This window comes from Lissotriton vulgaris, chromosome 2_1 (genome assembly GCF_964263255.1).
Source record: "Lissotriton vulgaris chromosome 2_1, aLisVul1.2, whole genome shotgun sequence".
Taxonomy (NCBI): Eukaryota; Metazoa; Chordata; class Amphibia; order Caudata; family Salamandridae; genus Lissotriton; species Lissotriton vulgaris.
In genome coordinates this window covers 63,086,525-63,111,288 of record NC_141687.1, presented here as the reverse complement: position 1 = coordinate 63,111,288, position 24,764 = coordinate 63,086,525, and the positions used below count along the sequence as shown (strand labels likewise).

At 42.6% G+C, this 24,764-nt stretch overlaps 1 protein-coding gene across 1 annotated transcript in view; it reads right to left on the bottom strand.

The window, feature by feature from the left end:
• Positions 1–4,681: 4,681 nt before the first annotated feature.
• Positions 4,682–24,764, bottom strand: part of AAMP (angio associated migratory cell protein) — a 102,108-nt gene continuing 82,025 nt past the window's right edge. Inside the window, exons 10-11 of the mRNA XM_086954471.1 lie at positions 24,154–24,308; positions 4,682–7,414 (exon numbers count right to left, since the gene is read on the bottom strand). Coding sequence (XP_086810597.1) covers positions 7,339–7,414; positions 24,154–24,308 — 231 coding nt within the window. The 3' untranslated portion in view covers positions 4,682–7,338. The remainder of the gene's footprint in view (positions 7,415–24,153; positions 24,309–24,764) is intronic.

Sequence of the window (24,764 nt, the reverse complement as noted above, 5' to 3'; positions counted from 1 at the left end):
AAATGAAACGAGGGAAAGCTGCAGGTTCAGATGGGTTGCCAGTGGAGATCTATCTGGATAATAAAGATCAATTAATATCTTCACTAAGGGAACTCTCCAACCTTCTATTAATCCATGGTTATTGTACACCTCCCTCATGGGCAGAAGCCATTATAACGCTCATACCAAAACCAAATAAAGACTTAAAAAGAATAGAGTCTTATAGACCCATTTCATTGCTAAACACCGATATGAAGATCTACTCCGGAATCTTAGCCACTAGACTATCGAAGGTCATAAAATCTATAATTCACCCTGACCAGAGAGGCTTTATCCCAGGGAGACAGTTAAATGAATTAACATTTCAAGTAATAGGGGCCATAGACTATGCCAACGCTAAAAATCTCCCGCTGGCCCTGGTCGCCATAGACGCGGCTAAGGCCTTCGATCAGGTCAATTGGAAATATCTATGGGCCACAATGGTGGCATTTGGGTTCCCTCTAATCTTTATAGAGGCGGTTAGAGCATTATATCACAATCCAAAGGCAAAGGTTTTAGTCAATGGAATCTTATCTGAGTGGTTTGATATATCCCGAGGTACTAGGCAGGCTGTCCTTTATCTCCCCTTTTGTTTGATATTTATATGGAGCCTTTTGTTTGTGGAATTAGAGAGGACAACATAATTCAACCATTTCAGCTCGGCAATTTGTCCCTGAAAGTGGCGTTGTACGCAGATGACCTTCTTTTATATACTTCTGATCATTCAGTAGCAATACCGAGGTTATTTCTTTTATCGGAAGAATTTGGGAAACTGTCAGGTTACCAGATTAATAAGGAGAAAACGGAGATTATGGGATGGAATAATAACACACATATTGGGCGCAAAACAGAAAATGAGGTACCTGGGAATTTACTTAACCCAATCATTAAAAGACATTACATCACTCAGCTGGCAAATGGGGGTTAAAGATATTAATAAAACTTTAATAAGATGGGGGAATCTGCCTTTGAATATATATGGTCAGGTCAACCTCATTAAAATGACAATTCTTCCAAAATTGACTTTTCTATTTAACTGTATCCCTTTATCATTCTCACCGAAAGACATTAATACTTTACAGGGTGAAATCGGATCTTTTATATGGGCCTGTAAGTCAACAAGAATTGCATGGAAGAAATTGAGAAGGTGTTTAAAAATAGGAGGGTTAGCCCTCCCTGATCTATTGTCATACAGTCATGCATTTCATTTTAAAAATGTTAGGCTTCTTGCAAATAAGTTAGATGCATCATCACAGGGCCGCCTGTTTCAAGCTATATTAATTGATTTACCTTATGACCATGATTACTTTATATTTAAGTTCGGAGACCAGAATTTTTTTTTAAAAATTCGCCTCAAAATTTTACAGACTGCATTAAAAAATTGGGGGTTTATCAGGAACCCATTTGATATCCCTTACTATCACACACATACCCCAATATGGGATTCTCCTGGTACACCTCAATGCCTCCAGGATCAACTGTCACAACCACTGAAAACAGCTGGGTTAAAAAAATGGGGAGATCTCTGGGCAGATTCGGGCTTAGTGAATTGGAACTCTTTAGTACAACTTACTAACGGCCAGTTGACTAGGTTCAAATACTATCAATTATCTGCCTGGTGGTCTAGTCAAAATATGCAAAGGGAGAAAGATACAGACATTCTTGATGCAATTGGCAGAGGGGGGAAATGGTTAAAAGAACTTTCATTTTGGTACAACTTGATGATTAGAGAAGAGGAGAGTAAATTGTACTTGGAGGTGATAAAAGTTATGGGGAAATTGCATATCTGATCCTCCTGCAGAAGTCAGCAAAGTATGGTTAGATTCCTTTTCTCTTTCACAGAGGCTAATTAAACCAGCCAATTTAAGACGCAACCACCTGTTTACGGCCTATAGAGTCTATTGGACTCCGGCCAAATTGTACAAGATTACACGAAATAACTATTATTGTCCCCGATGTAACCATTACGCAGCTGATAATATTCATATCTTTTTGGAATGTCCAGTTATTCAAGACTATTGGAAAGCGATAATGGATTTTTTGGGTGATGTACTTTCAACAACTATTATTTGCTCTCGCAGACTTGTCTTCTTTGGTTTATTGAAAAATTATAATATCAATAGTTTGGATACTCAGTTCATCTTCTATATAGTAGTCATTGCAAGGAGACAAATTTGCATGGAGTGGAAGTCAGCGTCTCCTCCTAGATTTGCAGTATGCCTGAAGTATATAATGGAAGTATGTAAAATGGATCTGGCTGGTCGTAGCGAGAACACTGAGAATGTCTGGTCTAAATTGGTGGTCTGGATAAATAGGTGAGCGGTCCTGTGATTATGCCAGAGGTTGTGTCGGTCCTGTCCTCCACCAGGCCTAGGGTGCCTAAAATAGGCCTGGAGGAGTAGGATAAGGAAAGCAGCCTACCTCTGGGACATCTCTGTCTGCTATGATACTGTCTCCAGGGCGGACTCGAAAACAACAGTATAAGAGGCAACAGTGAGACCCATCTAGAGAATACGAATTCTGGTGGTATATATGAGGACAAAAAAAGAAAAAAAAAATAGGGGAGGGTCTGAATTTCTTTTCAAGCAGTGGATTACTATCTTGGAGCTATTCAGAGCAGATTTTAACCTGCTCTCGAGAACAGGTAAAATGTGATTGTGGGCCCTGACTTGGAGGGCACCAAATTACCTCATGATATGCAGTGGTGTTATCAGGCGGTGAGACCTATACTCGATTGTGTTTGACATTTGGATCACCTTAGGAGGTCTAAATTATAGCCATTCCAGGGTTCATAAGTGGCAATTGGCCCTGACAGATCATCATAAGGTTCAAAGGGCATATAAGGACTATCTAGGCTTTGAAGCAGAAGATGACTGCTTGTGTAGTTCTTATGCTGCTTCTGTACTGGCTCTGGGGAGGGAGGCTTAGAGGAAAGTAATCCTGTGCAGGCCTGTCTCCTCTTTCAAGGAAGGGGCTTGGGCGGTGGAGATGGCAGAGAAGGCGTATTCAATGAACGTTTGCCTATAACAGTGTGGATAAACAGGCTCTTCTGACTGGCATGGAAGAAGGTCGGAGTTTTGACGTCCAAAGTTGAGCCTTCTGAGACCTTGATGTTGGGGTTGCTTTCAGCTTCGAGGAGGGCTTCAGCACCTATAGACTCTTGTGATCAGGTACAGAAGGAGCCTTTTGTGCTGGCTTCAGGTGTGAGTGATGGTGCTTCCCACCCTGATGCAGCGCTGGCTCAAAGGCCGATGGGTGTAGACGCCCTTGCTAGGCGGCTTGTTTGCTCCAAACGATTTTGCCAGTGCAGACAGGAGCCTGAAGGTGGCAGGGGACCTTGGCTTGACTTATTTCCATTTGTGCTCGGGACTAGATGCTAGACTCCTGTGGGAGCGGTGCTCTACTTCAGCGTGGGACTTCTTTGGGGGCACTGGCTTGGTGGTATGGGTCAATAGCATACTCATGACCCTAAACATTGTCTTTGTGCACGAGCTGCTAATCTTTGTCGTTTGGCCATTTCCTTAGTGTTGGGACTGGAAGACAGTCTCTGGACTGGGTGGAGGTGGAGCAACTCTGAGACCCAAGGGATCAGCTTCCCTTTGTTCTTCTGTGCAGAGGGGACCTTCCTCAGGAGTGCCCGGTGCCACTCCAGAATGTTTTCTAAATTTTCAAAGCGCGGCACCACAAAGAGGTGTCATTGTGGTCAGAGGAATGACAAATTACACACATGGTGGTCCCACAACACATACTTTGAATGCAAGCATGAACAATTTTGAAAGGGTGCCTTCCATCACTGATGTGGGGGATTTGAGGAACAGAGGCTTCGCATATCAGGGAGTCTAAAGTAGCGGAGCTTACTTGAATGTGACACAATGGAATCGATAAGGAACCGAAAGGAGCTGACTGAGCATGTTCACAACACAAGGAGCCCAGAACCTACTCTGAATGTGCCTGGAGCCAATGGCGGAAAGAAAATGTAACTGGATAACGTCCCAGTCCAACACTAGAATGCAGGAACATGCTACACTTGTGTAACTACAGCCACACATGCTACAAAAAAATGCACTCTTTTAAAAAAAAAACTACTTTAAACTTTAGCCACAAATGGAGAATTACTCAATATAAGTCAGTTCTAGGAACATAATACTGTCGGAAAATTAGTTTTAGTCTAAATCTACTTGTTACTCTTCTTGAGATGGAGGTAAATATTTTAAAAAGAAAACCTAGGCTCCTGCAGAAAACACCCACACATGGCTGCATCGCTCATTAACCAAGCTACGGGAAAATAACTCCTTAATGTATTGTACCACTCGGACACTACTACGGATGTGTTGCACGACCACCCAGTGATATCTAGTTTAGGAGGAGTGGTGCCCTACTGGTAGCTATTTTCAACTACAAATTTTAAGGACACACTCTTAGAAGTTGGCCACTTTCATATCATGTGCGAAGTTTCCTATGGAAAACAATCATGACAGTGATTGCTAATAGTGAACTGAGCGCCATGCCTTACAAGAAATCGCCATGCCGAAGGCTCACCTTCATACCTTGGTTTCCAAGCTTCTCTTTCAAATCCCATCCACAGCAGGATCCAGGAGAGTTAAAGACCCTCTTGAGCACATTCCTTAAGTTGGACACCTTTGGCACATCTGAAGGCGAACGGTTTATAAAGAATGCTTTTATTGAGCAAGCTCTCGCACACATCGATAGTCAGAAATTTTAATCTACAGTTGCCTGGTAACTGGCAAGTCAACTGCACATTTGGTTTTAGAGAAGCCATCACAGTTAATTAGACAGGTAAAGCAATGTAACTTTTCTCTTTACTCCAGTTTACATATTTTAGTAAGTTTCACTGAGGTACAAAAGTCATGGCTTTGAAATCCCTAAAGTGTTGCAGATGAGTGTCAGGATAAAGTTTACAGCAATGTGAAGCAAGCATGGATGCCCAAACAATGGACATCTGTGACCAAAGTAAACAACAACACTGCTACACTCAACAAAACATGTCCACCACACAACACTCTCTCAAGCAACAGTTGTTGCCAACATTTCCCAAACAAAAAAAGTGAAACAAAAAGCTAAAATATGACCGTGCCAAAAATAGAGCTATATCATAAAAGTATGAAATGTTAAATATTAAACTAATGAAAAAGCACCTGCATTTGTCAAGCAGGGAACCAAACACTATTCAGAACAGAAAATCAACCTTGCTACAACCCATTCAGATTGTACTTCTACAGGTTAACATCTGTCTCTTCCAAAGAAGGGAAACTGGTGCAAAGCAAGGGATGCAAAGTACCACAGTTCTACCTCTCGCTATCAGTTACTTTCCATCACAATACATAAAAAATTCATTCCAATTAAAAAATGGGAAGCAACGGACACATTTAAGGGTTATGATAATTCGACATATGGTCCTTCTTGTACAGTAGTAGAGCATTAATGGAGCAGTGTTTGTGAATTAGAAGCACTAGGTGAAGAGAAGCTTGACACATTATGGGCCATACAAACCTGCAGAACAAAATAAGTGACCGTCTGTGATGATCGAATAGGTCACTGACCCTATTCACTCCTCGCCTCAGTTTATGTTCACCTGCTTCATGCCTGCCTGCGCTAGCGTCTTCACTTACATTAACCACATACCTAGAACGGGAAACCTGTCTCTCAGACGCTTAGATTTATTTCTCTAAACTTTCTCAAATCTAATCTCTTAACATACTAGCTGGCATGGGTTTAAACCATCTTTTAAACTCTTAAACAGATGGGTTGGCTTTACTAAGTTCTACATATTTGCACGTGTAACAATCATTCATATTTCTTGCAATGTCAAATTAACTCTCTGGCCGAATTTGTAACACCACTTGATCATCATATATTCTGTATTGGTGGTGGTAAACAACCATTAGACCAGCGCCAAGAGAGGCCTTGGCACAGGAAGAGGAGAATTTTTACTACTTTCTTAAATCTCACAGATCTTTTTGCGACATGTGATCCAATGTGAACTTCCGATGAATAACATACTCTATCCGCTCACTGTGCACAAACTTGCACGACTCTACCCATGACCTCATCACTCGGTCTGCTTGGAATCTATTATTTTCAGTGTGGCACCAAAAGCGCCAAGCCCTTATCTGTGTCATCACAGTAATCGAAGATACGAAACGTACACCACCCAATTGTGGAAGTCCGCAGACTAATGCAGAGTTCTCGTATGAACTTTGCAAGACTCTAAAAGATAAGTGAACAATATAGATCAGAGGGGGATGCACCTCTATATAAAAGCCCCAAGGCAAGCCACAGGCTGTGACTTAATCCCTAAGACACAGTAAGTAAAGGAATAAATTGATGATTGCTACATCCACCCGTTTTATGTTCTCTGTCGACGGGTGCCTGGTTCTGAGATACTCAAATTTTAATCCGAGTTTTAGTCCCTATCTTTATTGAGCAGCATACAATCAATCAAAATTGTCCCTGCATAGTTTCAGAACATTCTTGTGTTTAAAAGCACGAAATCTAAATCTAAAGCAAACAAAAGAAGTGTCAGGCTCATGGGCAGCTCATCTATAAAGGCGTATTTCTGGACGTATATCTATCTGCAATCTTCTGTTTTGTATAGTCCACTTCTTTGCAAGGCTCAGGATGTACAGAAGTGTACTTAAGCGAAGCTCTACCATCAAAAGACACATTGAAATTAATTAAGAAACAAAACATTTTGCAATGTTGTGGGATAAATTCAGATTTGAAGCAAGAGAAAACAGCAAAGGGGAGCTGTTCAAGCTCCCAAAGGTAAGCAAGGAGTAATCTTTGAAACGCTGCCGCATTTAGGAGCATTTCAACCTGCTTCAGGTGAGGTCACATTGGCTAAATAAAAGACACATTCAGAACATGTATCACATCACCAGGACGAGGGAAAGACTGAGATGAAGTGAGTGTTTTTCATGAATAACTCCTATTCTGTCAACAGAGGCCCACTACATCTGAACATACCTTTCCTCTGTAAAAGAAAAAATGTATAAAATCTATTTTGTCAGCAATGCAGATCCCAGAAGCACACAGGAGTAGCATCACGCCACAACGCAAATACACTGCGGAAAATCATGGTCAGGATGTCATGAAGCTCAATCATGATTAAATGGGAGGCTGCAGCTGGACTACCTGGAATGCCTCACTGTTTTCAAGGCCTCCTAAGTCCTGGCATAAATGGGCATTAGGAAAAATATATATATATATATGTATTTATCAAATAAAAGAAGTCCACTTCAAGATGCGCAGCTCTTCTCACAGACAAAAGAAATCCGGGAGCTTAGTGGTATGATGCTGCTAACGGTCCGGCCGCTGCACACAGAAGACTTTGGCTTGGTGATCTCCGGAGGCGGTCACTACCGTGGAGGCATCCCTTAAGAGAGGAAAGAACAACAACATCACACTTATGAGGCATACAGTTAAACACGCAATATGGAATAATATTAGCTCAGGGACAAAACAAGAACATTGGTCGATGTGTGGTCATGACCATAAGTTGTCTTAGTCAATGCTATAATCTTTAGTGTGGTATAGGGCCTACCAGGGTAGTCATAAGAGCAGAGCCACTGTGTGTTGGGCCATACTTAAGGTTATTGGTGAAATGGCACTTTAACCATAAACTCTTAGCTATGCTCTTTCTTCCAGTGAGTCCTTAATGCTGGATAATTTTTCGGGGAAGATTTACGACCATTCACTCTTGCTAGTCACAAATTGCATCAAATTGCGACTCGCAAAACTGAATGTACAACTGTCTCAGACACTGTTAGCGATTCCCAATGGGGTCGCAAACTGCATGCCTCATTAATATTCATGAGGCAAGCGCAATTTGCGACCTGATTGGGCATGGCTAGCACTCCTAGGGATGGTGGCCTGCTGACTGTGATTGCTTTTTAAATAAAGCGGTTTTATTCTTTTAAATGCAGCCCGTTTTGCTTAAAGGGAAACGGGATGCATTTTAAAATGACACTTTTCAGTTTCATTTTTTTTACGGGCAGGCAGTTTTCCCTGGGACCACTGCCTGCTCTTAAATAATATTTTTGTGCCCATTCACAAAGAGGAAAGGGTCCCCTGTGGACCCCTTCCCGTTTGCTTGTTGTTTACTACCTACTTGAAGTAGGTGGTAAACTTAGTGTTTTACTGCATCAAATGTGGTCACAAAACAATAGTAAATTGCATTGAGTCTCGCTATTAGGACGGGACGCCCCTTCCTAATAGCGAGAGTCGCAAACGCTATTTTGAGAGTCAGTGACTCGCAAAATAGCGTTTGTACATGCCATGACCCTTTTTTTGCTGTCACAAACAGGCCAATCTCCCGTTTGCAAGCGCAAAAAAAGGGCGTACATCTAGCCCTTTATCTTTGTGTGGTTAACATGACTGAGAAAACATGCTAAGCATCTGGCATTCAGAAATAGTTACAACTTACCCATTGTGTTATCTCAATTTCTTGCATGCAAACTATGGACCTTATCCTCTTATGGAGGTCTGGTATTTTTATTTTCTATTGCAGTTGAAAATAATTCGTTCTAAACTCATACACATTCGGGGAAGGTTCATCTGATGTATAACATACACACCTGCAAAATATCTTATTTTATGCAATTCAACCAAGTAGCGCCAGCTATGTAAATCATAGACGTTTCTACTTAAGTAATAAAGAGACCTAAAAGTAACACTTTCACTGATGTCAATTTCACCTTACTTTCTTCTCTCTGGGCGACAGATAAAAAAAGGCAACTATGTGTAAGCCAATAAAGCCCTATTAAAAATACATGTACTGTCAAAAGCAGGTAGGATTACATCAAAAATATATGTATTATAAAAAGCAGGTAGGATTACATCAATCAATCTGGAGAAATATAAAGCAATCAAAAGAAACAGCATTACAAAATATTCAATGTATACTTCACCCCACCAATACTTTGTTGCAGAAATTAAATGAAAATGGGATTTGTTGAGCGTTACAGCTGCCCTCAGGGGTCCAGGCGCTAAGACTAAAAGGTGCCATTGAAAGAAACAAGGGGTTCTAATTACTGGAACAGAAAAGTTTTAAGCTGTTTACGGAAACTAGACAGATTGGGATTGATTCTCATATACAGAGGAAGAGGGTTCCACAGCTTTGATACATTATAAGAGAAGGAACGGCCTCCTGCACCGGCTCTGTAAATTCTAGGAATCTTGGCCAGAGATGCAGATGAAGAACGAAGCGCTTTATTAGGCAGATAAGGGGAGATCAAAGAGTGATTGATTTCTGGGCACAATTTCCAGAAAGCTTGGTGAGCAATACACAGGGATTTGAACTTCACTCTTTCCCCAATGGGCAACCAGTGCAACTTTCTTAACCCAGCCTTTAGCCCAGAACAATTTCCCACAACAAAAGTTAGACTAGAAAACGTTAAAGAAAAGAACCACAAAGTACTGTACTTAGCAACGTCTCCACAAGAACACAAACGTACCAAAAAAGCCCACTAAACGGAAATTCTCAAAAAGATGGTTTCTCTACTATAATCTGAGATACATTTATGGTGAACTATTTGTTGTCCACATTGTGTTAAAATCTAGGCGGAAAAAGCTGTCAACAGAAAATTGCTTGCTCAAAAATATCTTCAGGTCATAAGAAAAATGGGCTGGTGGAATCTGAAAGGCCGTCAAAATACAACATTCAGAATGTTAAACATATAAATGACTTAACTAATCAAAGCAAACATCACTGTGTGAAAACCTAGTAGTAAATGCTTATTACTGTTTTAAAGGCTGCTATGTACACATACACTGAGATTTTCAAACTACCAGTGGATACATTTCGCCATCTACACCAATCAAACGAGTTCTCCATCTAAAAAACTTCCACTTGGCAAGCAAACCATGAGATTACTTGGCTGGGTATTGATTCCACTTACATCACAATCTAACAATCCATTACTGCTGTTCAATACTAAATCGCATGTAAAACAAGTTACCTAGCTTTGGTAAGGATCCTCGTGGTCGATGCTCTATCTTTCTGCAGATTCCATATCTCCTGAATCTCCCTATGTACCAGACTGCCTTAGAAAAGTTGAAACAGCTATATTACAGTCAGGTCTATGTCACAATTGTTTCCCATGTCAAAGACATGAAGACAAGTAGATGGACAATTCAGTCCAGTGCTAAAGAGTGACCTAGGACCCACTGCAAAGCTTTGCAGGGCTGAAATAGCACAAAGCCCAAGACACCAGAAAGAAACGCTTTAACCCCTTCAGTGCTGATGACGAGCCCAGGCTCGTCATGCAGCACGTTGCTCGTGTGCTCATGACGAGCCTGGGCTCGTCATGAGCCGTGGAACGCTCACACGCGGGGCTAATTCCCCCGCTGTGCTGAGCGTTCCATTGCACGGGCGGGTTCATGACGAGCCCAGGCTCGTCATGAGCACACGAGCACCGTGCTGCATGACGAGCCTGGGCTCGCCATCAGCACAGCGGCGCCGTGCGCGGCCCCCCCTCCCCCCCGCACCACGGGGAAATTAGCCCCGCAGTGAAAGGGTTAAGGGCATCTACCTTTTCTTCAACGGATCAAGTGACCAAGCAGGACACAAGTGTACAGAACAAAAAGATGTTGTGGTATGCTACACTGGTAAGATTATATCCACAATATCTGCAGACAACTCACAGGGCCTCCATCTGCTTTGCTTAATCTCCAGAATCTCTAGGCATAAAAGGTGGAGGTGCTGGAATTTCAGATGCAGATTCTGCCGCCCCCTCCTCCTCCCTTATTATGAGAGAAGGTGCGCTCTGAACAGAAGTTGAATGAGAGGGCACAGAGACAAGCGAACCAGGTACGGACATGCAAGGGAACCACATCCACTGCGGCTATTCAGATGCAATTAAGATCACTTGTTTGTACACATTTCTACTGCAACTTGATCAACACTCTAGCAAGCAGAGAAATAGATGGAGAAAAGACAGTTATCTGCAACAGAAACTGGAGGGTGAAGAACAACTGGTAGTTCATATTCCTAAGCGTGACTGAGGTCTGCTGGCGGGGTGGCCTGGCAGGCAAATATGTACTGAATCACTTTATTTTTATTTTGACGGTTTTGTATAGTGCGAACAAGACCCTTGCAGGTATCAGAGCGCTTTACAAGGCAAATATAGGTGAGTGCCATATTCATATAAATATACATATACAAACTTCTGTGACAACAGTATTGGTAACTATTAGAAATGAGCACCTATCTAAAAGAGTGTGCAAGAAAAGTTCAAGTAAATTTAGACATGAGAATTGATTTCACTTCTTTTTTTAAAAAGGCAGCAGACGGGTTAAGTTTAGTTTCTGATGGTAAGGTGTTCCAATCCTGGGAGCCATTCCTGGGAAGGTACAATTGTTTGTTTTCTTCTTTGAGAAATGCTGAGGTTTAAGTAGAAGATTATCAGAGCTCCTGGTAGCTCTGTTACCACCAGATAGCACTAGTTTCTCAGCTAGGTACCTCAGGGTTTTGTGATGTAATGCCTTATGTGTCATACAGGCGATTTTTAAATTGATTCTAGCCTCAAAAGCCAACCAGTTGAGGGCATGAAGGTCAGGGGAGATGTGGCAGTTTCTTTTGGTGCCAGTGATGAGTCTGGCGGCTGTATTGATTGAGGCTCTTAGCAGAGCGGGGAGCGATTTGGGAAGGCCACAGAGAGCGACACTCCCATAGTCCACTCTGGGAATTACTAGAGTTTGAACTGCCCGTTTAAAGTCGTTTGCGGATATGAAGGGTTTCAACTTTCTCAGGACGTTCATCTGAAAAATTGCTCCTTTAGTTGCAGCCCTCATGTGCTTCTGCATATTTAGCTTATTATCCAGGGTTATTCCTAGGGATTTAGCGGAATCTATAATGAGAGGTTGACCGTTGAGTGCAGTTAGGTGCTTCATCCACTCAACAATCATGGTTGTTTGGTTGGGGGGGAGCGATTAAGAGGAATTCTGTCTTTAGTGTGTTTAGTTTTAAATGGTTCCTAGCCAGCCAGGTCTGTGTCTTTTGGAGCGTTGCGTTAAGGGCCTTGATGTCTTCAAGAGACTGGATCTTAATGTAGAGTTGTGTGTAGTCAGCGTACATGTGATATTGGATATTTGCAGAGTTGAGAAGCTCAGTGAGTGGTTCCATAAACAAATTGAACAGAGTTGGGGAGAGGGAAGATCCCTGGGGTACTCCCAAAGGGACTGGGGTGGGGTTAGATAAGGATTGGTTGACCTTGAATCTTTGAGTTCTGTTTTGGAGGAAGGAGGTGAACCAGTTTAGCACTGTTCCCGATAGTCCCATTCTATGATTCAGGAGGTCAAGTAGGTGGGTGAAAACGTCCCTCATGGGTGAGGAGGTACCCATTGGGTGGTTGATGACAAGCAAGACATGGTGAGCTAGAGCACAGGCTCACAGACTCAATGCCTCCTGACTTCAAAGATGTGAGCCCACACTGCCCTGCTAGTTACCATAGGACATTGCAGGCCTTTCGTCCAGGAGGATCAGAACCGACTGACCACAGATGCAGAACAAGTAGGCCTATAGCGCCAGGAACATCGCTCAAAAGTTGAGCAGGTTGATGAAACCTCTGCTTCACTAGATTCCAAAGGCCTCTGATCACCCATGCATTCAGAGGAGCACCCCAACTGAAAAGTGGCATAGTTCACAACCATGGTCACCGAGGGAAGAGGTGTCACCTGCAAGTCAATGACCAGCACCGACGACCTACTTATTCCTCTGGGGAAATCTGGACAGTGTATATCAGCACAGCCCAGTGTTGACCCACGACTAAAGAGCAAGCATGTGCCAACACGCGTGAGTGACCAGCGGGATACAGGCTGCCAGGAGACTCAGAAGCCTGAAGAAGTGCTAGGTGACCCCTCCTGAATTATCACATCAGTATGTGAAAATATGCATTCTGCAAGTTGCGGAACACCATCTACTCTTCCAGAACAGTCAACAGAACATGTAAGGGATAGCTTCTTGAATTTCTCCTTGCAGAGGAATACATTTAATACCAGTAAGTCGAGAATGGGACAAATATCTCAGTCTTTTTTGGAACAAGAAAGTAACGGAAAGAACATCCCTTCCGATCTTGTGCTTCGAAACTAGCTCCATATCCAATTTTCTCAGGCGAGTCAAGACCTCTTGGTGTAGAATACTGTGGGATACAAGCATGCTCATCTGAGGTCTTTGAGCGGGTAGAGGAAATTAAAGGAGTAAACTATCGAAAAGGAAGGATGAAGTCATGCCTTATTACTTGCAGCATCCAGTGGTCCATCGTGATAGTTTTTCAACAAGGCAGGTGGCAAGACACCCTCTCCCCCACTAGCCACACATGCTCCTTCAAAACAGTTTAAGTGGTTTTGCAGGTGGAGCTGGAGAAGTGGAAGGCTGTTACTGGCCATGACAATCTTTGACACACTGTGATCCCCTGTTTAAGTGCAGGAACTTATTCGGCTGCCATCTCAGCTGCGAGGACTGATGGTGTTGAAAAGGCCTTTCCTGGAAAACCAAGGAAACTTTCAGTACTCCCTTTGGAATTGGCAGGCAGTGAAGGCCACCTCCAGGGTATCAGAGGAAGCCATACAATTATATCAGATTAGCCTGGACATCCCATGCAAATCTGGTGGTGGAACAGACCCAGTCATGCCAGCAGATTTCGAAGGGAGCAGCACATCGAACATGTCACAGAACAGACTGTTCAGAACCAGACCTACAGATTTCTTTGGCTGCATTCTGCACTTAATGCATGACCTCTGTAAAATGATTTCACGATTGAAGCGAAAGATTTGGCAGAATCTTCTGGGCCATTTTCTATACAGCAGGAGTAGTGAAGGGCAAGGCTCCCAGAGCAGTAAATGTTTTCACCTATGGCCGCTATTTTCTTTGATTCGCGGTCATGGGAAATAGGCCAGGGCTCTTCTTGGAGCAGATGCTCAGGCGTGGTTAGGGTGACGCCTACACCACCAGCATTAGAGTCTCTGCTGGGGGAAGACTTAACAGGAACTTTGAAACAGGTGCTAGGCACTGTTGATCTGAAGGTTCACCACTTGAGCAGAAGTTGGCCTTGCTCTTAGGAAAATGTACTGCTAAATGCAACAACCACGCAGGCTCCTCCAACGCAGAAGGGGTGTCACTGATGAGGCAGTCAGTAAAGGAACAATGTGAGGAGCAAGGCTGAGAAGGACAGCCTAGGGAATACCTGCCGACAGAAGGCCAGGCTTTGAAATAAATTTTGTGAAGTGATACAGAGCACAAGAGACAATAGATGCAGATGAATATGGACAAAGCTATAGGACCACAAAGGAATGACAATCACAGACACAATCAGAGCAGCATTTTCTTCCCTTAACTACACCTATATTTGAGACTCCCGGAGCCAAACCTTGCCTCTTTTTATTGGACACCGTGCAATGCACTGTCGGTCAACAATTAAAGACAACTTTGCACTGGAGACACAGATGCCATCAGCGATCAACAAATGCTTCCCTTTGCAAATCATTTACGTGGAGCTTCTGCTCTTTCACACTCCAAAGACCAATGGCCAATCCAGCTGAAATGGTTGTTCCACCAAAAAGTTCATACCACCAGCAGAGTGTGAGTGAAACCATACTATATTTTCAGAGGTGTCCAGTGAAATGGCTCAACTGCCAGCCCAGGGAACTTTGGCAGTAACTCATCTGCAGCCCTTGCAGGGGCACCAACTAGAGGAAGGAGGCAGGCGCAGCAGGCTCTGCTTATGCAGAGGACCACGTTCAGAAGAAAGAAAGCTACTAAGGCTCTGATGCTGTACACACACTCTCCTTTCTTTAAGACAAGGGGAACCCAACGGATAGCTAAGGGCCATGGGTATAACTTTGTTATAAAGAGACAGTGGAACTTAGCTTATTCAACATATACTCAATATGCAGTATAGGAACTCGATGGAAGCTATACAAATCAGGTTGTCCTGACCCAGCCGGGGCAGGAGTTTTATTACCAAAAAACAAATGTCAAATACACAATACAATTTTCAAGACACAAGCCTGTGCCGTACTGAAAAAACAGGAGAAAATAGATATAGGGTGAAGAAAAGGGTGATTTTCAGGCAAGGAAAGAGAGCAAAGACAGGGCACTGCATAAAATGCGAAGGTTACTAGCAGTGTCGCCTGGAGTGGAATGTACACAAGATTTAACAATATTTCAAGTGTCAACCACTCTTGGGTGTCGACGTTTCGATCCCTAAAGGCTCTAGTGGATGCACGGGATCATCATCAGGACTTATTTAAGTAGCAAAACATGCCTGAATGAGCAAAGCCTGGTTAGAGAAAAGGAACAAAAGGAAACAAAGTTTTTACAGATACTTTGCCAACAAAGAATTCATAGAGACCTAACTGCCCAAACTGTAATTACAATCGGAATCGCTGTGCGTGACCCAGTGCATGGTGTTTTAGTGTTGCGTAAAAATTACAAAGCTAAACAATGCATATTATCATAACTTCCGGAATCGCAGTGTCATGCGTGAGGTTCACTCAACTCTGGGGCTCCGTGGTGATTGTGAGCCTAGTATAAATCTATTAAGCAGTACCAAGTGCCCTTTACTCTAATTTAGAAGAATCGTGAAGGGACTAGGGTCAGACGGGTGAGTTTAAGGAGGTTTATTGAACAATTACCATCTCAACAAACCATTGGGACAGAAACAATGTTAAACGTACCATATGGTTGGGCTCACACATAAGATTCAGTGGAGTTAATTGGTTGTATCAATATGATCTCGGTAAAAAACTTCAAACGTCGGTCTGTGGGAGGCTGCACTATAGTGAAGGAATCAAAGATAGAGATTTAAAACCGGGAAGTTGCACAACCAGCGAGCATATCCCATGTGGGGACGAGGTGGTTACCTTATAAGTTACGTGCTAGCGTCGGATTCGATTGTAAACAAACATCAATGGTACCGTGTTTTGTAACAGTATTTCCGACTCCTTTCTGGGGATTAAAGAGGAGACTCGGCTTACTTAAACGATTGCAAAGTGGTGGCAATACAGTGATTTAATCTAGGACAGACGCACGTTACTTACGAAGTTAACGTTTCCAGGCTTGCTTCGCCCTGGGCTTCAACTATGTGGATATCGGGCGCTGAAACAAGGAGTTGTGGAATCAGCATGCGCGGAAAAAATGCTAAGCCCGGTTCAGTACTGAAAGATAGAGTTTGCCGCTGGGCATTAGCGTTCAACTTACTTGGTCATAATATGCCAGCGCCTCTCCCAGGGGTGCTCGGACGATGCCGGTTACAGAGTGAGGGCATGTCCGCGAGGGTGGTTTGTAAGACTTGTTCCGATCACGTGTTGTGGGCGGAAGGCGTCATTTGGCGCCGGCGACTACGCTAAGTTGTCGGCCATCTTGGAGTGGAGAAAGAATGGAAGGCTATGGATAGACAGTATAGAGTTTCCTGCAGCACTACTGTTAGGACAAGGCGTGGTGTAGATACTTCTGAGGGACTGTCTTCAGGGATTAAAGTGAACCTATTTGGAACAACTTCGGATAATAGTGACATATGTGCAACAAAGTGACAGTTGTGCATAAGTGAAAAGTGACTATTCATTTTAAAAACAAAAAAATTTTTTTTAATAATTCCCAATCGTCATCTCCAGATGCCTCGATGCAATCAGAAATTCTCATCCTCACACAATGTTTATTAAGTCTTTAGTGGGACCCTCGAAGTCTCGTTGAGCATCACAATCTTATTTTCAGAATGTTCTTTGGACCAAAAGTTTCCTCAAAGCAATGTTGTCCAATCCTCGTTCCGATTCAAGCCTGTGCGGATCGTGTTGAATTGGATGATAGATTTTAGTTCTTCCCTGTTGAGCAGTTGTTGTAAGTTACCACCTCTCTGTGGTAGTTTGACAGTTTTGAGGATAGTCCATTTCAAGTCGTCTGCCGAGTGGTTCATATTTGTGAAATGTTCAACCAACGGGGCATTCATGGTCCCACAACGTATGCGGCTCCGATGTTGACTAATTCTGGTCTTGATTTTCTGGGTCGTTTGTCCCACATACATTAAAGGACATGGACATACAATGGCATAGATCACATTGCAGGTGTTGCAGTTTGTGAAATCTTTTAAGTGATTCGTGATGTTATTGTGACTGAAAGTGCGCCCCTCGAGTGTCAGATCGCACACAATACAACTCCCACACTTCACATGTCCCCTCAAGGCTGGCAACCCCCAATTAGAATCTATTGTGCTCTTTAAAGGTGGTGCTGGCAGGGCTGCACGGACAAGATGGTCTTTGATGTTTCGACTCTTCTTGAAAGCAAACAGTGGTTTGTCAAAATTTAGTGTCCCTGAGTTGAGGGTTGGCCAGTGGCGTAGAATTGTTTTTCTTATTTTGTTTGAAATTGGGGAGAAAGTTGTTACACAGGCAATTCTTTCTGAATTTTGCTTGGTTTTGGGTTGGAGTAGCACATCTCTTGGACAGTACCATGCCCGTTTCGATGCGTTTCTCACTATCCTACTCGGGTAGCCTCTTGTTTTAAGTTTTGTGCATAGTATGCCTGCTTCCCTAAAATAATCCGTCTTTGAGGAACAATTCCTCCTGATTCGGAGGAACTGTGAGTAAGGGAGAGAGTCTTTCAGGGCTTTGGGATGATTACTGTCATATCTCAGTAAAGTGTTCCTTTCAGTCGGCTTCCTGTAAAGGCGAGTCAATAATTCGCCCTCCTCATGGTAAATTGTGAGGTCAAGAAATGCTATCTCAGTACTGTGGTGCGCAAGAGTGAATTGTAAATTGTCACAGTTGTTGTTCAACCAGTGTAGAAAGGAAGTGAGGATATCACTATCACCATTCCAGACCAGAAAAATGTCGTCTATATAGCGACGCCAGCAATCGATACTCGTTCTGAATGGGTTAGTATCATCTAGGATTGTGCCAGTCTCTAATGCGTCCATGTACAGAATAGCCAAGTGAGGAGCAAAAATAGCTCCCATGGAGGTACCTTTGATCTGTTGAAAGAATACCCCATCAAAAACAAAAAAGTTCTTAGTAAGACAGAGTTCCAGCAGCTGTAGTATAAAAAATGTGGGTACCCTGTGTGGACGAGGTCTAGAGTCCAGTGTCCTTTCGATGACCCGAAGAGCCGCTCCCTGAGGTATATTGGTGTAGAGCGACTCTACGTCTAGTGTACAAAGTGTTTGAGTACTGGGGTCAAAGGGTTGATGCTCAACCAGATTAATCATTTGCATTCTGTCACGAACGTAACAACATGTAGAGGGCACAAAGTCCTTAATGAAGTGGTCAACATAGGACCCTAATGGTTCCAAGATAGAACCACACGCCGAGACTATAGGTCGGCCTGGTGGGTTCTCAGTATCCTTGTGGATTTTTGGGAGGGTGTATATGACCGGCAGTCTAGGACACTTGACATTAAGGAAGTTGTATTCCTTCTTGCTGAGAAAGCCCTCATCTCTGGCTTCTGACGTGATTTTCTTGATCAGGCTCTGGATCTCCTGTGTAGGATTACGGCCCAATCTCAGGTAATGTTCCTTATTACTTAGCTGGCGATAAATCTCTCTCTTATATGTGTCAATGTTCTGTAACACAATCCCTCCCCCTTTATCTGCGCTCTTGATAATGAGATCCGTCTTGGATTTAAGCGAATCTATTGCGTCTTTTTCCACCTTAGGTATATTGTATGGAATGAACAGTTTCTTTTTTTCAAGGATCTCTACTTCCTTGAGAATCAATTTCTCAAATGTGATGATTTCCGGAGGGATCATGCTTGCCGTTGGTAAAAAGGTGGAGGGCGGTGAGAAAGGAGTATTTCGAATAGGATCAGGTGTAGGGTGCAGTTGAAAAAATGCTTTCAGACGAACCAGTCTAAAAAAACGCAACAACTCAGTTTGCAGTTCCATGTAATTTGGGCGCACCGTTGGAACAAAAGACAATCCTTTCTTTAGTAGTTCTAATTCAGAATGTTGGAGAATATGATTTGACAAATTAAAAATGGGTAAAGTTTCAGTCAGATTAGGTGTTGTGGTTAGGACCATTGGTAAAAATTGTTGCGGGTCCTCCGCTCCCCTGGGGCATTGAACCATTTCCTGGTTTTCTTGGCCTTGCCTCTCTGGGGGGTGCCTTGTTGACCTCTGCCTAAAAAATTATTGTTGCCTTGTGCTCCTCCACGACCCCTTCTAGGGTTACTTCCTCCCTCACCTGGATCTGAGTTGTCAGATGAGTCCTCTGAGGTATCCGAAAAACCCACTATGTTTTGTCGTTTATTAAAACGACCCCAGGGCCTGTTATGGGGGTTGAAATAAGGCCTATTAGTGTAGAAGTCTTTATTCAGATATGGGTATGTAGACTCAGCACTATAGTTCTTAATGTCTTTTTTGATTTTGTTGGATTTTTTATTCTGTTCAATGCGGTGATATTCGGCCACCGTTTTGTCTACCTGTTCTAACAATTTTTTACATTCGGCCGTGGGGTCAGAGTCGTTGATTTGTTTCAGGAGGTCAGTGATCTCTATCTCAAGGGCTTTTAAGGTCTCCGAGGCGATGTCAATGCCGAGTGCTAACCACTGTCTTGAACAAGTGGTACCAATGGGGCTAAAATTCGTAATGTATTTAGGGTTGTCCGTAAATATCCCAGGGATATTGCGAACCTGCAATCCTACTGGGATAACTCCGGATTTGAGATAATCCGTGAGCATTAAAACCATCAATTGAAGTCTGACCTGTTTTTTCTTGAGCTTCTCTAATTGCTCTGGTAAACTGGATACAGCAATTTCTGGGGCATCTGGGTTTTCAGAGAGAAGGGAAGGTAATGTGCATAAGTGTTTGATGTGATCTATCGTGTACAACGGGGCATGGTCTGACATCTCTTGAGGCTTAGAAAAGATTTTTAGATTTCTAGAGTGAAAGAAAGTGCGTGTACTTGGGCACTAGGAAGGTCAACCTCATAGGTGAGGTATTTTAGAGTTTTAGAGAAACCCTGCAATCCTGGTGATTGCACTTAGAACCTTTCTTTAAGACAAGGGGAACCCAACGGATAGCTAAGGGCCATGGGTATAACTTTGTTATAAAGAGACAGTGGAACTTAGCTTATTCAACATATACTCAATATGCAGTATAGGAACTCGATGGAAGCTATACAAATCAGGTTGTCCTGACCCAGCCGGGGCAGGAGTTTTATTACCAAAAAACAAATGTCAAATACACAATACAATTTTCAAGACACAAGCCTGTGCCGTACTGAAAAAACAGGAGAAAATAGATATAGGGTGAAGAAAAGGGTGATTTTCAGGCAAGGAAAGAGAGCAAAGACAGGGCACTGCATAAAATGCGAAGGTTACTAGCAGTGTCGCCTGGAGTGGAATGTACACAAGATTTAACAATATTTCAAGTGTCAACCACTCTTGGGTGTCGACGTTTCGATCCCTAAAGGCTCTAGTGGATGTACGGGATCATCATCAGGACTTATTTAAGTAGCAAAACATGCCTGAATGAGCAAAGCCTGGTTAGAGAAAAGGAACAAAAGGAAACAAAGTTTTTACAGATACTTTGCCAACAAAGAATTCATAGAGACCTAACTGCCCAAACTGTAATTACAATCGGAATCGCTGTGCGTGACCCAGTGCATGGTGTTTTAGTGTTGCGTAAAAATTACAAAGCTAAACAATGCATATTATCATAACTTCCGGAATCGTTAACTTCGTAAGTAACGTGCGTCTGTCCTAGATTAAATCACTGTATTGCCACCACTTTGCAATCGTTTAAGTAAGCCGAGTCTCCTCTTTAATCCCCAGAAAGGAGTCGGAAATACTGTTACAAAACACGGTACCATTGATGTTTGTTTACAATCGAATCCGACGCTAGCACGTAACTTATAAGGTAACCACCTCGTCCCCACATGGGATATGCTCGCTGGTTGTGCAACTTCCCGGTTTTAAATCTCTATCTTTGATTCCTTCACTATAGTGCAGCCTCCCACAGACCGACGTTTGAAGTTTTTTACCGAGATCATATTGATACAACCAATTAACTCCACTGAATCTTATGTGTGAGCCCAACCATATGGTACGTTTAACATTGTTTCTGTCCCAATGGTTTGTTGAGATGGTAATTGTTCAATAAACCTCCTTAAACTCACCCGTCTGACCCTAGTCCCTTCACGATTCTTCTAAATTAGAGTAAAGGGCACTTGGTACTGCTTAATAGATTTATACTAGGCTCACAATCACCACGGAGCCCCAGAGTTGAGTGAACCTCACGCATGACACTGCGATTCCGGAAGTTATGATAATATGCATTGTTTAGCTTTGTAATTTTTACGCAACACTAAAACACCATGCACTGGGTCACGCACAGCGATTCCGATTGTAATTACAGTTTGGGCAGTTAGGTCTCTATGAATTCTTTGTTGGCAAAGTATCTGTAAAAACTTTGTTTCCTTTTGTTCCTTTTCTCTAACCAGGCTTTGCTCATTCAGGCATGTTTTGCTACTTAAATAAGTCCTGATGATGATCCCGTGCATCCACTAGAGCCTTTAGGGATCGAAACGTCGACACCCAAGAGTGGTTGACACTTGAAATATTGTTAAATCTTGTGTACATTCCACTCCAGGCGACACTGCTAGTAACCTTCGCATTTTATGCAGTGCCCTGTCTTTGCTCTCTTTCCTTGCCTGAAAATCACCCTTTTCTTCACCCTATATCTATTTTCTCCTGTTTTTTCAGTACGGCACAGGCTTGTGTCTTGAAAATTGTATTGTGTATTTGACATTTGTTTTTTGGTAATAAAACTCCTGCCCCGGCTGGGTCAGGACAACCTGATTTGTATAGCTTCCATCGAGTTCCTATACTGCATATTGAGTATATGTTGAATAAGCTAAGTTCCACTGTACACACACTCTCCTGCAAAAGGACAGATTCCAGAATCGAACGTATGAACCTAAGTTACCACTCTTGTACTCGATAAGATTTCTCTGCATCTACCAAAAACAGACTATGAAGCTCTGTATGTGATGCAATGCTTCATCGTAAGTCTGATCGTCGTCAACAAGTCGCTTAGGTAAGGAAATAAGGGTACTCCACCAACTTTCAAGATGAAAAGCTACCAAGACCATGAAATTGGGAAACCGCTAAGGGAGATGTTAAGACTGAACAGTGCTGTTGCAAACTGAAAAAGCACTCAGACTTTATATCCAAGAAACATCCTGTGACAGGAGCATGAAAGTATGAGACTTATAGAACTAAAGACAATCATGCAACCCAAAGCATGTAGGATTTTCACTAGATCCACCAGTGCAAGCTTCGGTTTCTTCAGGTGTTTAGGGTAGGGGGACATCCCAGGAATTTTCATGAAGCCTAAATTATGGTTGAGACGTATAACTGTACTGAACAGGCTATTGTGTTACATATTCTTTAGGCAAACAAACTTTTTGTCCTGATGATGATCCCATGTATTTTGGTTTAGGGATCGAAACGCCGTCGACTTGTTGTAACACCATATATGTGAATATATACCGAATGTAATATGCATATAATGGTGTAATTGAATTTCTGCTACTTTTTTATTCTTCAGAAATCACTCACTCTTTGCCTAAATTGTCTCTTCTCTGCCTTTCCTACTCTCCTATTTTGCCAATTTGTAAGCGTGAGGGCACAGGCTTGTGTCTCACTCTTTTGGATGTAAGGTATTTTCCGTTTTGAATTTACTCTATAGTAAAAATTGTGATCCCTGTCCGGCTGGATAAATCACGTTACTCAATATAGATCCATTGTGTGTATATTTTATTTTCTTGTACCCGTCTATGCATGGGACCATTGTTGTTAGAAAAAATACGTTCCCCGAGGTCCTGTGCTGACTTGTTGGGTGCCCTTGTTTTTTGATATGTGACAAATATACCAGCACAAACCATCATGACTCAAAAACCAAGACCAGGTTGGCAGAGACAGGGTTTTGCAACCATGCATAGCTATGTCTAACCCTTTGCTCCCTCTTTTACACATAGCATATCCCACAGCTCCGAAATTTTTCAGCATTTTGGTCTGGTGCTTGGGATCAGAACAGGAGGGTAGAAGTTGAATGAGGCATCCAAATTATTGTTAATTAAAGCATACATAATTTGCATTTATGCATACGTGTGCAAATCTATATAAATAAAAATGTAAATGTTAGTTTGTTCAAAATCGTAAATCTCTGAAAGTTCTTCACCGATTGCTTTGAAATTTTCACAACATTGAATTTGATTAAGCGTGTGTTTATATTAACACAACGTTGGATTCAAATACACGCGTGGCCAATATGCGCGTGTTTTTAATCGAAAGGCCGGACAGACCCTATCGATTTGGTTGCTGCGCAACAACAAGGTACGCATAGAGACAATAACTACATTTATTAGAATGGACAGTTAGCGTCAGGATGGCAGACCGGGAAGTGGGTGGAGGGAGGGGGGAGGAGTTGGTTCACTTTGCAACATTAAGAAAGGACGCATAGAGACAATAGTATAAATACATTAGGATGGACAGTTGGTGTCAGGATGGCAGACCAGGAAGTGGGTGGAGGGAGGGGGGAGGAGTTGATTCACTTTGCAACATTAGCGCGTGTTTATTTATACACAACATTGGATTTGAATACGCGTGTGTCCAATACGCGCATGTTTTTAATCATAAGGCCAAACAGACCCTATTGATTAGGTTGCTGCGCAACAACTACAAGGGACGCATACAGACAATAGTCATAAAAACATATTGTATACGCAAAAGCATTGTGAAATTAAACCTATTAGAAACGTGGGCTTACTCTTTCCTTTCTCTTTCATTTAACCAGACTGAGCCACAGCAACGCGTGGCCGGGTACAGCTAGTCCATAAATAGAAGAGGCTGAGCACCCCATAGCCTCAACACTATTAATACGTGTGTCCCTGACTGGAATAGGGGAAAAAAACTATCAATATATATTAAGCGGAATAAGTGGAGTGAAACATGTACATGCCTGTTGAACTATAATGGTGCTTGTGGGTACCAATATACTTTGCACCAAAACACTCTGAGCAGCTGCTAAGGCATCACATCACTACTGATCATGAACAGTTGTGAGCTAGTGCTATCAACCAAAGCATCACATTTAAGGATTAGCCCTATATCCACACACTTACTTGCTGACAGCAAAGTCGAGGATTTCGGCAGAGTGTCCTCTATATTCACTGATCATCTTTCCAGAGCGCGCGTCCCAGAGTCGTACAGCACCATCAAGACTGCAGGTGTACACCACAGCAGAGCTCTCTTCCCATAGAAGCTGGACAATGCCCGACTGCAGGGGAAATCACATAGATCACAACTTTAAAAACTTCAGCTATTACTGGGAAGCATAATTTCTATCACATTATCTCTGTAGCAACACTACAACAGATCCTGACCCCACACTAGAAGCAAAGTACATGTAGCAACTCTGAGTAATTTTAAAAAACACAATCAAAGATCTGGGGCATAAGTATGGAGAGGTGGTTATTTTGCAAATAAAATGAGTAAACCGCCAAGAAGTGCCTATATGCAGAAAATGGGACCAGGTATAAAAATTGCTTGGTTTGGTACCTATTATAGGAGAAAAAAAAAACCTGATATAGTAGTGTTGTACAGTGCATAGCTATCATTGAAAAACACAGACTTCGTCAGGTTTCATTAAAAAATGTGCACGTCTGGTGAGATTTATTGCACATGTGAGGAGGTTCAGGTACATATATGGTAGTGGGAGGAGGAGGATTCCTGG